Genomic DNA, 15225 nt, shown 5'->3' with positions numbered 1-15225 from the left:
TGAAGTAATCTGTCTGTAAACAATTGTTGGAAAACTGACTTGTATCATGCAAAAAGTAGATCTAACCGACTTGCCAAAACTATAGTTTGTTAACAAGAAATTTGTGGAGTGGTTGAAAATGAGTTTTAATGACTCCAACCTAAGTGTATGTAAACTTCAGACTTCAACTGTATTTCCTTCTCTCAATATCTTCTATGTGGAATAGCACACCACATCCGCAGCCTGTCAGTGTGTGGTTATAGATGTTCACTGTACCTCCTACTAGTGTATGTAAACTTCCGACTTCAACTGTATATACGTTGTCATTTTTTCTAATTATAAATTTTTCTGACGTCCGAGACTCGTCCTCATAATAGTTAGGGCCATGGTTGTGTGTGTGCCTGGCTCATCCCGGGAGCAGTCATGACTCATGAACACTTTAATGAGCTGTTCTGCTACATAATGGATGTAGGCGAGATGCCTGAGAAATGGAGATCACAGGATTTGTGTGTGTGTGTACTTGTGTACGTGTGTCTGTCTGTGTGTGTGTACGTGCGTCTGTCTCTCTGTGTGTATGTGTACGTGCATCTGTCTCTTTCTCTCTCTCTCTGTGTGTGTACGTGCATCTGTCTCTTTCTCTCTCTCTCTCTCTCTCTGTGTGTGTGTGTGTGTGTGTGTGTGTGTGTGTGTGTGTGTGTGTGTGTGTGTGTTTGTGTGTGTGTGTGAACTTACCCTGGCATGTGCCCACGTGCTTCCAGAGTGGAGGTGTGGCAGGAGGATGGCGAGTCTCTTGGCATCAGCATCGTGGGCGGGCACAGCGTCATCAAGAGACTGAAGAATGGAGAGGAACTCAAGGGCATCTTTATCAAACAGGTGACGCCGTGCTGACATTCCCTCGACTTTGAAGCCTTATACCAAAACAAGTGGTATCGTATCCTGTTTAGGTCTTGTTTAAATCCCAGAATGTAGCTTTACATCTTTATATTGATTCAGAAATGTATCATAACTTGTATCTTTTTATTTCATTAATGAATTGAATTAATGAAATAAATTACAGGTACTGCCGGAGAGCCCAGCGGGACGCACTCGCTCCCTCAAGACTGGAGACAAGATAGTGCAGGTGAGGAGGAGATAACGCTAGCACAATGCTATAGCAGTGACACAGCATTGATACAGGAATGATACGGGAATGATACAGAAATGATACGGGAATGATACAGGAATGATACAGGAATGATACGGGAATGCTACAGGAATGATACAGGAATGATACAGGAATTATACAGGAATGATACAGGAATGCTAATTCAACACTGTAGCAACGCTAGAGGAACACTACTTACGACACCATGTCTATGCTACAGAAACGCAAACCGCAAATTCCAGACAGGTTGGTGACCTCTGTTGTATCCTCTCCCCCACCCCCCTCTCTCCCTCTCTCTCTCTCCCCCCCCCTCTCTCTCTCTCTCTCTCCCCCCTCTCACTCTCTTTTTCTCTCTCTCTTCCCCCCCCCTCTCTCTCTCTCTCCCCCTCTTTCGCTCTCTCTCCTCTCTCTCTTTTTGTCATGTTCTCTCTCTTTTGACCCCTTTTCTTATTCTGTGTCTGTCTGTGTATGTTTGTGTGTATGTGTGCGTGTCAGGTATCAGGTGTGGACCTCCAGAATGCCAGTCATGAGGAGGCAGTCCAGGTCATCAAGACAGCTCCCAGTCCCGTGGTCTTCACCGTTCAGAGCCTCTCTGCCACGCCAAGGGTAAACATACACCCCCCCACACACACATGCAGCACAAATCATGACCCAACAAAATATATTTCTATTTTTATATGCCTCAGATGCTCAAGCGTTTTCTTAGGGGATAGGCAGTTTATTGGTGGGCGTCTCTTCAGTGATACAGTGTTTCATGAATGTGTATCACTGTTGTAGTTCGTGGTGCCCCCTCTTTGCCTTAGAGAATTGGTTGTGTTTGCTCTGCGGCTTCTCTTCTAGGTTAGAATTTCTTGTAGTTGTTGTTATTTCAGCTGGTGCTTGGTGCATGAATGGAGTTTGATGTTCTTCCTTTCGCATGTCTATGTGTCTGTCTGTGTATGTGTGTGCGCGTTTGTCTGTGTGTGTCTGTCTTTGTGCTTGTCTGTCCGTGTATGTGTGTGCGCGTTTGTCTGTGTGGGTGGGTGTGTGTGTCTGTTTGTGTGGGTGTGTCTGTCTGTCTGTGTGTGTGTGTGTCTGTCTGTGTGTTTGTTTGTCTGTCTGTGTGCTTGTCTGTCTGTGTGCTTGTCTGTCTGTGTGCTTGTCTGTCTGTGTGCTTGTCTGTCTGTCTGTGTGCTTGTCTGTCTGTCTGTCTGTCTGTCTGTGTGCTTGTCTGTCTGTGTGCTTGTCTGTCTGTGTGCTTGTCTGTCTGTGTGCTTGTCTGTCTGTGTGCTTGTCTGTCTGTCTGTCTGTCTGTCTGTCTGTGTGCTTGTCTGTCTGTCTGTGTGCTTGTCTGTCTGTCTGTCTGTCTGTGTGCTTGTCTGTCTGTGTGCTTGTCTGTCTGTCTGTCTGTCTCTGTCTGTCTGTCTGTGTGCTTGTCTGTTTGTGTGCTTGTCTGTCTGTGTGCTTGTCTGTCTGCCTGTCTGTCTGTGTGCTTGTCTGTCTGTCTGTGTGCTTGTCTGTCTGTCTGTGTGCTTGTCTGGGTCTGTCTGTCTGTCTCTGTCTGTGTGCTTGTCTGTCTGTGTGCTTGTCTGTCTGTGTGCTTGTCTGTCTGTGTGCTTGTCTGTCTGTCTGTCTGTTTGCTTGTTTGTCTGTGTGCTTGTCTGCCTGTGTGCTTGTCTGTCTGTCTGTGTGCTTGTCTGTCTGTCTGTGTCTGTCTGTCTGTGTGCTTGTCTGTCTGTCTGTTTTTCTGTCTCTGTCTGTGTGCTTGTCTGTCTGTGTGCTTGTCTGTCTGTGTGCTTGTCTGTCTGTGTGCTTGTCTGTCTGTGTCTGTCTGTCTGTCTGTGTGCTTTTCTGTCTGTCTGTGTGCTTGTCTGTCTGTGTGCTTGTCTGGGTCTGTCTGTGTGCTTTTCTGGGTCTGTCTGTCTGTCTCTCTGTCTGTCTCTCTGTCTGTGTGCTTGTCTGTCTGTGTGCTTGTCTGCCTGTGTGCTTGTCTGTCTGCCTGTGTGCTTGTCTGTCTGCCTGTGTGCTTGTCTGTCTGCCTGTGTGCTTGTCTGTCTGTCTGTCTTTCTCTGTCTGTCTGTCTGTGTGCTTGTCTGTCTGTGTCTGTCTGTGTCTCTCTGTCTGTCTGTCTGTCTGTGTGCTTGTCTGTGTCTCTCTGTCTGTCTGTCTGTCTGTCTGTCTGTGTGCTTGTTTGTCCATCTCTGTGCTTGTCTGCCTGTCTGTCTGCCTGTCTGTCTGTCTGTCTGTCTGCATGTCTTTCTCTTTCCAGCCTGTCTCACTAACGGGGCCCAGTTACAGAAAACACAAGGCAAAGAGCAGAGTCATGCCGGTAAGCAGCCACACACTTTCTGAGGACATTTGATGGTGGTGAAAATGTCACAGGCTTGGTTATAACTTTTAAAATATGTTTATTAGGACTGACCCCAATTAGTCGGCTGGCCGATTGTGTGGTCGATCGGCAGTTGGTCGACCAAGATTTCTTTGGTCGAGCTTTAGCTGTGTGTGTGTGTGTGTATGTATATATATATATATAATGGTGCACAAGACACCTGTCTGAGTGGACTGATCCATTGTGGAGGCCTTTGGGATGGCACAGTCCAAGTCTTGTGCTACTGAAATTGTATATGGTTATATGACATAAGAACAATGAGTCAACACTAATACAAATAATATTATTTAATAACAAATGTGCTTTCTCCCGCATTGGATAGCGGTCGCTGTCCGCGGTTCTGAAACACATCAGTGCTCTGTTGAATTGGAGCCTTTTCCTAGACCATGTTGCTATGAGCATAATAGCAAAGTTAACCAGCATATTGGTGTTAAGAAAAACAATGCAGTTGAGGCAGCAGCAGAATGAGGAGATGAGAAAACAACCCCAACTTAATTAGGTCAATAGCCTAACTGTTAAATGTGCCTGGCTTTATAAATCATCAACATACTGTATCGACAGAAATGAGACTGATCCTGCTTCTGTTGCCTGTTTGAGTGTTTAACGACCTGCTGACTCCGTGAGCACCAAACTTCACACAACTAGTAAATAATTTGACAATTGTGTCTGTTTTTAATCTTTGCTGTAATAAAGGCTTTACCCTTCTTTTTGTTAGAACAGACTTTTCCAAATGGTCAGAAAAATTATGTTTATAATAACAATAATAACGCTCCTTTTTCTTGATCTCCTTCTTATTGTCATTATGATCATCATTCTAATAATAAGTCATGTCATTATCATTAGTAGGGTTAGTATAGAACCACCATGTCATTATCATTAGTAGGGTTAGTATAGAACCACCATGTCATTATCATTAGTAGGGTTAGTATAGAACCACCATGTCATTATCATTAGTAGGGTTAGTATAGAACCACCATGTCATTATCATTAGTAGGGTTAGTATAGAACCACCATGTCATTATCATTAGTATGGTTAGTATAGCACCACCATGTCATTATCATTAGTAGGGTTAGTATAGAACCACCATGTCATTATCATTAGTAGGGTTAGTATAGAACCACCATGTCATTATCATTAGTAGGGTTAGTATAGAACCACCATGTCATTATCATTAGTAGGGTTAGTATAGAACCACCATGTCATTATCATTAGTAGGGTTAGTATAGCACCACCATGTCATTATCATTAGTAGGGTTAGTATAGAACCACCATGTCATTATCATTAGTAGGGTTAGTATAGAACCACCATGTCATTATCATTAGTAGGGTTAGTATAGAACCACCATGTCATTATCATTAGTAGGGTTAGTATAGAACCACCATGTCATTATCATTAGTAGGGTTAGTATAGAACCACCATGTCATTATCATTAGTAGGGTTAGTATAGAACCACCATGTCATTATCATTAGTAGGGTTAGTATAGAACCACCATGTCATTATCATTAGTAGGGTTAGTATAGAACCACCATGTCATTATCATTAGTAGGGTTAGTATAGAACCACCATGTCATTATCATTAGTAGGGTTAGTATAGAACCACCATGTCATTATCATTAGTAGGGTTAGTATAGAACCACCATGTCATTATCATTAGTAGGGTTAGTATAGAACCACCATGTCATTATCATTAGTAGGGTTAGTATAGAACCACCATGTCATTATCATTAGTAGGGTTAGTATAGAACCACCATGTCATTATCATTAGTAGGGTTAGTATAGAACCACCATGTCATTATCATTAGTAGGGTTAGTATAGCACCGCCATGTCATTATCATTAGTAGGGTTAGTATAGCACCGCCATGTCATTATCATTAGTAGGGTTAGTATAGAACCACCATGTCATTATCATTAGTAGGGTTAGTATAGCACCACCATGTCATTATCATTAGTAGGGTTAGTATAGAACCACCATGTCATTATCATTAGTAGGGTTAGTATAGAACCACCATGTCATTATCATTAGTAGGGTTAGTATAGAACCACCATGTCATTATCATTAGTAGGGTTAGTATAGAACCACCATGTCATTATCATTAGTAGGGTTAGTATAGAACCACCATGTCATTATCATTAGTAGGGTTAGTATAGAACCACCATGTCATTATCATTAGTAGGGTTAGTATAGAACCACCATGTCATTATCATTAGTAGGGTTAGTATAGCACCACCATGTCATTATCATTAGTAGGGTTAGTATAGAACCACCATGTCATTATCATTAGTAGGGTTAGTATAGAACCACCATGTCATTATCATTAGTAGGGTTAGTATAGAACCACCATGTCATTATCATTAGTAGGGTTAGTATAGCACCACCATGTCATTATCATTAGTAGGGTTAGTATAGAACCACCATGTCATTATCATTAGTAGGGTTAGTATAGAACCACCATGTCATTATCATTAGTAGGGTTAGTATAGAACCACCATGTCATTATCATTAGTAGGGTTAGTATAGAACCACCATGTCATTATCATTAGTAGGGTTAGTATAGAACCACCATGTCATTATCATTAGTAGGGTTAGTATAGAACCACCATGTCATTATCATTAGTAGGGTTAGTATAGAACCACCATGTCATTATCATTAGTAGGGTTAGTATAGAACTACCATGTCATTATCATTAGTAGGGTTAGTATAGAACCACCATGTCATTATCATTAGTAGGGTTAGTATAGAACCACCATGTCATTATCATTAGTAGGGTTAGTATAGAACCACCATGTCATTATCATTAGTAGGGTTAGTATAGAACCACCATGTCATTATCATTAGTAGGGTTAGTATAGAACCACCATGTCATTATCATTAGTAGGGTTAGTATAGAACCACCATGTCATTATCATTAGTAGGGTTAGTATAGCACCACCATGTCATTATCATTAGTAGGGTTAGTATAGAACCACCATGTCATTATCATTAGTAGGGTTAGTATAGAACCACCATGTCATTATCATTAGTAGGGTTAGTATAGAACCACCATGTCATTATCATTAGTAGGGTTAGTATAGAACCACCATGTCATTATCATTAGTAGGGTTAGTATAGAACCACCATGTCATTATCATTAGTAGGGTTAGTATAGAACCACCATGTCATTATCATTAGTAGGGTTAGTATAGAACCACCATGTCATTATCATTAGTAGGGTTAGTATAGAACCACCATGTCATTATCATTAGTAGGGTTAGTATAGAACCACCATGTCATTATCATTAGTAGGGTTAGTATAGAACCACCATGTCATTATCATTAGTAGGGTTAGTATAGAACCACCATGTCATTATCATTAGTAGGGTTAGTATAGAACCACCATGTCATTATCATTAGTAGGGTTAGTATAGAACCACCATGTCATTATCATTAGTAGGGTTAGTATAGAACCACCATGTCATTATCATTAGTAGGGTTAGTATAGCACCACCATGTCATTATCATTAGTAGGGTTAGTATAGCACCACCATGTCATTATCATTAGTAGGGTTAGTATAGCACCGCCATGTCATTATCATTAGTAGGGTTAGTATAGCACCACCATGTCATTATCATTAGTAGGGTTAGTATAGCACCACCATGTCATTATCATTAGTAGGGTTAGTATAGCAGCCTTGTATAACCACCATTGATCTAAGAGCCTAAGAGCCTTAGTCTTAATACTGTATCTTACTGAGGCCTATATTTCAAAACTTACATAGGCTACTGTATCAATTAATCATTCATTTGTTCATGTCATCACACAGCATACGAGCCATTCATGATTTGAAATGCAATCAAGCATTTGGTTTTAAAATACAATAAAGCAAGCCATGAATAATTAGCTTAAACAATAAATAAACCGCTCCATTTCAGAATGAATGTGACTGTTTTTAGTCTTTGCTGTAATAAATGCTTAACAAAGAAAACATTACAACAGACTCTCTGGCACACTTATAATTTATTGAGTGTTTACATTGTTCCAAACGCTCAGGGAAATTATATTGTATTCTATACAGCACCTGTTTGGCAGAGACATAATATACACGCAGCGCTTGCTTGATCTCCAGAATTTTCCACAACTAGTCAAATTTATTCCACACATCCGACTTCCCCTTTACCTCCTGAGCAACCAGTAAACATTCCCCGGTTCAACTTTGTCACTTCTTCTGCATCCATTTTTCTGTCACAAGTTTGTTATAACTGTCGTGACTTTCATTAATCTGATGACTGTTATTTATCTAATCCACTAACTATGTTTAATTGTTATCCGATTTAAAGTAAGCATGTAACAATTAACTCATTAGGATTTAAACTCTAAAGGGTCTTTACCTATCACATTCATAAAATAGTCAACGTATTAATCATAACCTCATATCATATCATCATTCTGAACAGTCGTAGCCTCCTGCATCTGCAAAAAAAACAACCTTACTTGTGATTCAGTACTACACAAATTGGTTTAATTATTTATTTACTAGCTAACTAAATGATAACACAGGATAAACATACACACTGTTAAGGTTTTCTTCTGGTGAAGGAGAGGCGGACCAAAATGCAGCGTGGTTATTTCGATACATGTTTAATAACAGATAAACACGAACAATACAAAACAATAAACGTAACGTGAAAATCTAAACAGCCTTATCTGGTGCAAACAAACACTGAGACAGGAACAATCACCCACGAAACACTCAAAGAATATGGCTGCCTAAATATGGTTCCCAATCAGAGACAACGATAAACACCTGCCTCTGATTGAGAACCACTCCAGGCAGCCATAGACTATTCTAGACAACCCCACTAACCACAATCCCATGACCTACAAAAACCCCAAGACAAAACACACCACATAAATAACCAATGTCACACCCTGGCCTGACCAAAATAATAAAGAAAACACAAAATACTAAGACCAGGGCGTGACACACACTTAATACATTTAGAAACAGGTCCCTAGCAGACTGACACAATAGAGATGGAGAGAGACAGAGAAAGAGGCACATATCGTTGGTACATTTTAGAAACTACTCTCACAGTAATCATGTACTTTGCACACAGACCGCCGCCCGTTTGGAGTAAGAAATCATGAATGTATTTACGTGTAAATGCCTTGGTTCGCTGTGTAGTCCTGAACAGAACTACAGAGTTGATTTCCCTTCCATTCTCTCCTGAAGCTGCCTCTTTGAAGATAGGCTAGCCAGCCATGTCGATGGTTCCCATTGGTTGATGAGAGTAGCATACTACGGTGATTTGAGAAGAGTAGTAGAGTGGTCCCACCTAATTTCGCTTTTCTACATACTCTACTTAGGACAGCTAATCAGCCGTACCAGTGATTTTCCGGTAGGTGATGTTATCGTCCCTACCTAGTGTTGAGAGTTCAAACTACTTTCGCTTTTCTATATACTCTACTTAGGACAGCTAATCAGCCGTACCAGTGATTTTCCGGTAGGTGATGTTATCGTCCCTACCTAGTGTTGAGAGTTCAAACTACTTTGGAGGTGAGCTGCAGCTACACGCCTCTCTGGTCTGATATGTTCATTCTTAACCCCTCATTTTATACAGTTCTTCAAAAGGGGTGGTTCATCAAGCTGACACGCTCTCTCAAAGGAGTGGTAACTACTCACTTGTACAAAGTTATAGAAACAATTTCCTCTTATAGTTTCTAAGATCACATCCCTCTCTTAACAAAAACACTCAGTGTTTGTTGTCATATTTCATACACAACATAGAGGATGGACACTTCACACATAATGTGTATACTTTTCAAGTTACAGTATTTCCTTTATAACATTTTTAATGACATCACAAAATAACAACCCAAATGACATTAAATTGTTTAACTTGGGTCAAACGTTTCGGGTAGCCTTCCACAAGCTTCCCACAATAAGTTGGTTGAATTTTGGCCCATTCTTCCTGACAGAGCTGGTGTAACTGAGTCAGGTTTGTAGGCCTCCTTGCTCGCACACGCTTTTTCAGTTCTGCCCACAAATGTTCTATAGGATTGAGGTCAGGGCTTTGTGATGACCACTCCAATACCTTGACTTTGTTGTCCTTAAGCCATTTTGCCTCAACTTTGGAAGTATGCCTGGGGTCATTGTCCATTTGGAAGACGCATTTGCGACCAAGCTTTAACTTCCTGACTGATGTCTTGAGACGTTGCTTCATATAGTTGATTTGGTTAAAACAAATAGGATGTGTCTATATATGGAAAAATACATGTTTTAAAATGTTGACCAATAGATTGGTCGAAAGAACAGACGACTCTTGGTCAACCCAAACTTCTTTTAGTCAGGGACAGCCCTATTGTTTATTACCTTGTATTTCCTTTTAAGTTACCAGGACGAAAGGAGGGAGGGAGGAAGGAATCTCATCCCTCTAAAAGTGCCTTAGTGAGCCTAGCTTGATGAGAACAGTCCGTCTGCAATTAACCTTTAATCATTTGGCTCAATAGACCCAGATCTATTAGCGTCACGTCCAACTCTGGAGGATGGAGGGCTGTTAAGCACAATTCATTTGCCGGTTTAATTACATTGAGATCATATGTCCCGAGTTGAACTGGATACTTCAGTATATATCTCCCTTTGGATAATGTTTGATATGTAAAGTGCATTAGATGGATGGGGAAATGACATTACGGAACGTTGAGGAATAGACCCCATTTAGAGGTCTGAGAAGGCAGACAAGGAGCCCATTCATGTACTGCACAGTTACATTTCCCAACTGCTTTAGTTCAATAGAGAGGTGCTGGAGTGCTGCCTGGCACCAAACACACCACACTTCATCTTTTCCCCTGTCATCTACTACCCCTCCTGGAGGCCCTCATCCTTTCCCCTGTCATCTCCTACCCCTCCTGGAGACCCTCATCCTTTCCCCTGTCGTCTCCTACCCCTCCTGGAGGCCCTCATCCTTTCCCCTGTCGTCTCCTACCCCTCCTGGAGGCCCTCATCCTTTCCCCTGTCGTCTCCTACCCCTCCTGGAGGCCCTCATCCTTTCCCCTGTCGTCTCCTACCCCTCCTGGAGGCCCTCTCTCTTTTCTCTCGTCTTTTTTCTCTCCAAGGCTTCTCTTTATGATGTTTCCAAGGACAGGGTCACATCTTCTCTTGGGTGAACACTTCCTCTTGCAGAGAGTTAAAAGTTCAAGTCAGCTGTCCAGTTCCTGGTGCAGATGAATGGCAGGAGAGGAAGGAAGCCGTTTTAGACTGTGTCAGGGATGGACAGCGTTGGTCCCAGAGTGCTGCAGGTCCAGAGTTGCTCACTTCCTAATCTACACGTCATATCTTTGGTTTCCCCCCCTGCAGAAAGCAGAAGTAGGAGGTGCCCCTCCCCCGATGAGACTCCCCCCGCCCTACCGGCCACCCGGTCAGCTGATAGAGGACCAGGACGAAGAGTTGGAGGGAGTCAAGGGTCAGTGTCTATTCTCTTGACCAATCGGAAACTGTGTTGTTGGGTACATCCGCCTCTTCCCTCGTCTCATTCACGCCTCATAAGCATGTTGAAATTCTGTTGACTTGTGCATGGATCTTCTCAGTAATGACTGCCAGTGAAAACACTTTCTTGCTGTGTGTATATAGGCCTTAAAGGGATAGCTCAAGGCAATGCTACCAAATACTAATTGAGTGTATGTACACTTGGAATGTGATGAAAGAAATAAAAGCTGAAAGAAGTAATTCTCTCTACTATTATTCTGACATTTCACATTCTTAAAATAAAGTGGTGATCCTAACTGACCTAAGACAGGGAATTTTTACCAGGATTAAATGTCAGAAATTGTGAAAAACTGAATTTAAATGTATTTGGCTAAGGTGTATGTAAACTTCCGACTTCAACAGTATGTGAACCACCGTTTCATCTCGTGTGTGTGTGTGTGGAAGCTTATGTGAATAACCTTTGCCTCTCGTGTGTGTGCATGTGTTTGCAAGCTTGTGTGTGTGACTGGTCATTGGGGACTTTCTGGATACACGTGTGTGTGTGTGCATGTTTGTGTACGTGCGTTACATGCCTAACCCGTGCATGTTACATGCCTAACCCTTAGCGTGTTACATTCCTAACCCTTAGCATGTTACATGCCACACCCTTAGTGTGTTACGTGCCTAACCCTTAGCGTGTTACATGCCTAACGTGTTACATGCCTAACCTGTGCATGTTACATGCCTAGCCTGTGCGTGTTACATGCCTAACCCGTGCATGTTAGATGCCTAACCCTTAGTGTGTTACATCCCTAACCGTTAGCGTGTTACATGCCTAACCCTTAGCATGTTATATGCCTAACCCTTAGCGTGTTACATGCCTAACGTGTTACATGGCTAACCCTTAGTGGGTTACATGCCTAACGTGTTACATGCCTAACCCGTGCGTGTTACATGCCTAACCCTTAGCGTGTTACGTGCCTAACCCTTAGCGTGTTACATGCCTAACCCTTAGCGTGTTACATGCCTAACCCATGCCTTACATGCCTAACCCTTAGCGTGTTACATGCCTAACCCTTAGCGTGTTGCATGCCTAACCCGTGCGTGTTACATGCCTAACCTGTACGTGTTACATGCCTAACCCATGCGTGTTACGTGCCTAACCCGTATGTGTTACATGCCTAACCCTTAGCGTGTTACATGCCTAACGTGTTAAATGCCTAACCCGTACGTGTTACATGCCTAACCCTTAGCGTGTTACATGCCTAACCTGTACGTGTTACATGCCTAACCCATACGTGTTACATGCCTAACCCGTACGTGTTACATGCCTAACCCGTACGTGTTACGTGCCTAACCCGTGCGTGTTACGTTCCTAACACTTAGCGTGTTACGTGCCTAACCCTTAGCGTCTTACGTGCCTAAGCCTTAGCGTCTTACGTGCCTAAGCCTTAGCGTCTTACGTGCCTAACCCTTAGCGTCTTACGTGCCTAACCCTTAGCGTCTTACATGCCTAACCCTTAGCGTGTTACATGCCTAACCCGTGTGTGTTACATGCCTAACCCTTAGCGTCTTACATGCCTAACCCTTAGCGTGTTACATGCCTAACCCGTGTGTGTTACATGCCTAACCCTTAGCGTCTTACATGCCTAACCCGTGCGTGTTACATTCCTAACCCGTACGTGTTACATGCCTAACCCGTGCGTGTTACATGCCTGACGTGTACGTGTTACATGCCTAACCCATATGTGTTACATGCCTAACCCGTACGTGTTACGTGCCTAACCTGTGCGTGTTACGTTCCTAACACTTAGCGTGTTACGTGCCTAACCCTTAGGGTGTTACGTGCCTAACCCTTAGCGTCTTACGTGCCTAACCCTTAGTGTCTTATGTGCCTAACCCTTAGCGTCTTACATGCCTAACCCTTAGCGTGTTACATGCCTAACCCTTAGGGTGTTACGTGCCTAACCCTTAGCGTCTTACGTGCCTAACCCTTAGTGTCTTATGTGCCTAACCCTTAGCGTCTTACATGCCTAACCCTTAGCGTCTTACGTGCCTAACCCTTAGCGTCTTACATGCCTAACCCTTAGCGTGTTACATGCCTAACCCGTGTGTGTTACATGCCTAACCCGCGTGTGTTACATGCCTAACCCTTAGCGTGTTACATGCCTAACCCGTACGTGTTACGTGCCTAACCGTGCGTGTTACGTTCCTAACACTTAGCGTGTTACGTGCCTAACCCTTAGGGTGTTACGTGCCTAACCCTTAGGGTGTTACGTGCCTAACCCTTAGCGTCTTACATGCCTAACCCTTAGCGTGTTACATGTCTAACCCGTGTGTGTTACATGCCTAACCCGTGTGTGTTACATGCCTAACCCGTGCGTGTTACATGCCTAACCCGTACATGCTACATGCCTAACCCGTGCGTGTTACATGCCTGACGTGTTACATGCCTAACCCTTAGCGTGTTACATGCCCAACCCGTGCATGTTACATGCCTAACCCGTGCATGTTACATGCCTGACGTGTTACATGCCTAACCCTTAACGTGTTACATGCCTAACCCTTAGCGTGTTACATGCCTAACCCTTAGCGTGTTACATGCCTAACCCGTACGTGTTACATGCATAACCCGTACGTGTTATGTGCCTAACCCGTATGTGTTACATGCCTAACCCGTATGTGTTACGTGCCTAACCCGTACGTGTTACGTGCCTAACCCGTATGTGTTACATGCCTAACCCGTGCGTGTTACGTGCCTAACCCGTATGTGTTATGTGCCTAACCCGTATGTGTTACGTGCCTAACCCTTAGCGTGTTACATGCCTAACGTGTTACGTGCCTAACCCGTGCGTGTTACGTGCCTAACCCATGTGTGTTACATGCCTAACCCTTAGCGTGTTACATTTCTAACCCGTGCGTGTTACATGTCTAGCCAGTCTGAATCAATCACTTCACTCTGACTGATAGAATCTCATGCGTTAGCAGTGGCTGCATGTGTCCCAAATGGTAGCCTATTCCCCACATAGTGCACTACTTTGGACCAGAGCCTGGTCCAAAGTAGTGCACTATATAGGGAATAGAGTGCCTCTTTGGGACGTAGACATGTATTAGCAGGGGGTCTGACTGACTTAAGTCCCCCCTGACTCCTTTCCTGCCCCAGTTATCCACTTCTTCTGTTCAATCATTTTTTATTTTTTTTTCTCCAAGATCGCATAGCAGTTCAGACGTCTTTTGTCCTCGTCTTGTCGTGTCCTGTATATATATATATTTACAACTTTTTTTCACATACATTTTATTTTTATTTTCCATCAACTCATCTTCTAAACACTCTCCTGCAACCAGCCTCACCAATTTATATTTATAAAAAAGTATTATTTACCTCAGATCTGCAATCCTTCAGGAAGCTAGCCAGAAACTCCAGGAGGCTGGCCAGAAACTAGCCAGAAGCTAGCCAGGAGCTAGCCCAGAAGCTAATCAGAAGCTAACCACGGTTTGTGGTCATCGGCTGTCCTTTAGTTCGAAAATCTATCGAAAATCTATCGCCAGTTTTGTACGGCGCAGCGCGGCTCGGGAAACGGAACATACCGGACCATTTTTTTTCTCTCCATGTCCCTGGATTTCAACTGCTCTCTGGACGTTCATACCCGGATCTCACAGCTAGCTAGCTGCTATCCGTGTGACAGTCGGCTTTCGTCGATTCCGGAGCAAACATCGATTGTTCCGGTGCTAGCCAGCTCCGTCAATCACGCCTGAGTTCCATCATTCACTCCTGGGCTGCAGTCACCTATCCGGACCCGTTTCACTGCCTACGCGGAGCCCCACCGGGCCTTCACAACCGGACTGCCGACGTTATCTACCTGAAGGAGATCCGGCTGGCTCCTCTGTCGCGACGTTACCGGAACGCCCATCTGCGGCCCGCTAACCGTTAGCTGTCTTTCCGGCTGCTATCTGAATAGACAATCGGACAATTTATTTATTTGAATTATTATGTTTTCTTCTCGGGCCTCTATAACTATATCTATTGTTCTTATTTTTGTTGTTGTGTGATTTGGATTAATCCCCTCTACCACACGGAACCCCACTAATCTACTGACCGAACGCAAGAGGTGGCTAACAACAGACTCCATCCTATGCTAGCTTGCTACCGGTTGGCTTGGCTAGCTGTCTAAATCGCCGTGACCCTAAACCAACCTCTCCACTCACTGGACCCTTTTGATCACTCGACTAAGCATGCCTCTCCTTAATGTCAATATGTCTTGTCCATTGCTGTTCTGGTTAGTGTT

General features: G+C 43.2%; 1 protein-coding gene across 1 annotated transcript in view; it reads left to right on the top strand.

Annotated features, from left to right (window-relative positions):
• LOC110511200 (inaD-like protein) overlaps positions 1-15225 on the top strand; it is a 297471-nt gene that overhangs the window by 159722 nt on the left and 122524 nt on the right. Inside the window, exons 21-25 of the mRNA XM_090184789.1 lie at positions 738-852; positions 1037-1099; positions 1619-1729; positions 3372-3431; positions 10832-10937. Of these exons, the coding sequence (XP_090040915.1) occupies positions 738-852; positions 1037-1099; positions 1619-1729; positions 3372-3431; positions 10832-10937 (455 nt within the window). The remainder of the gene's footprint in view (positions 1-737; positions 853-1036; positions 1100-1618; positions 1730-3371; positions 3432-10831; positions 10938-15225) is intronic.

This window comes from Oncorhynchus mykiss, chromosome 1 (genome assembly GCF_057628025.1).
Source record: "Oncorhynchus mykiss isolate SJ-2025 chromosome 1, ASM5762802v1, whole genome shotgun sequence".
NCBI classification, from domain to species: domain Eukaryota; kingdom Metazoa; phylum Chordata; class Actinopteri; order Salmoniformes; family Salmonidae; genus Oncorhynchus; species Oncorhynchus mykiss.
Note: the sequence above shows the minus strand (reverse complement) of the source record. Positions and strands in the feature narration are given on the sequence as shown.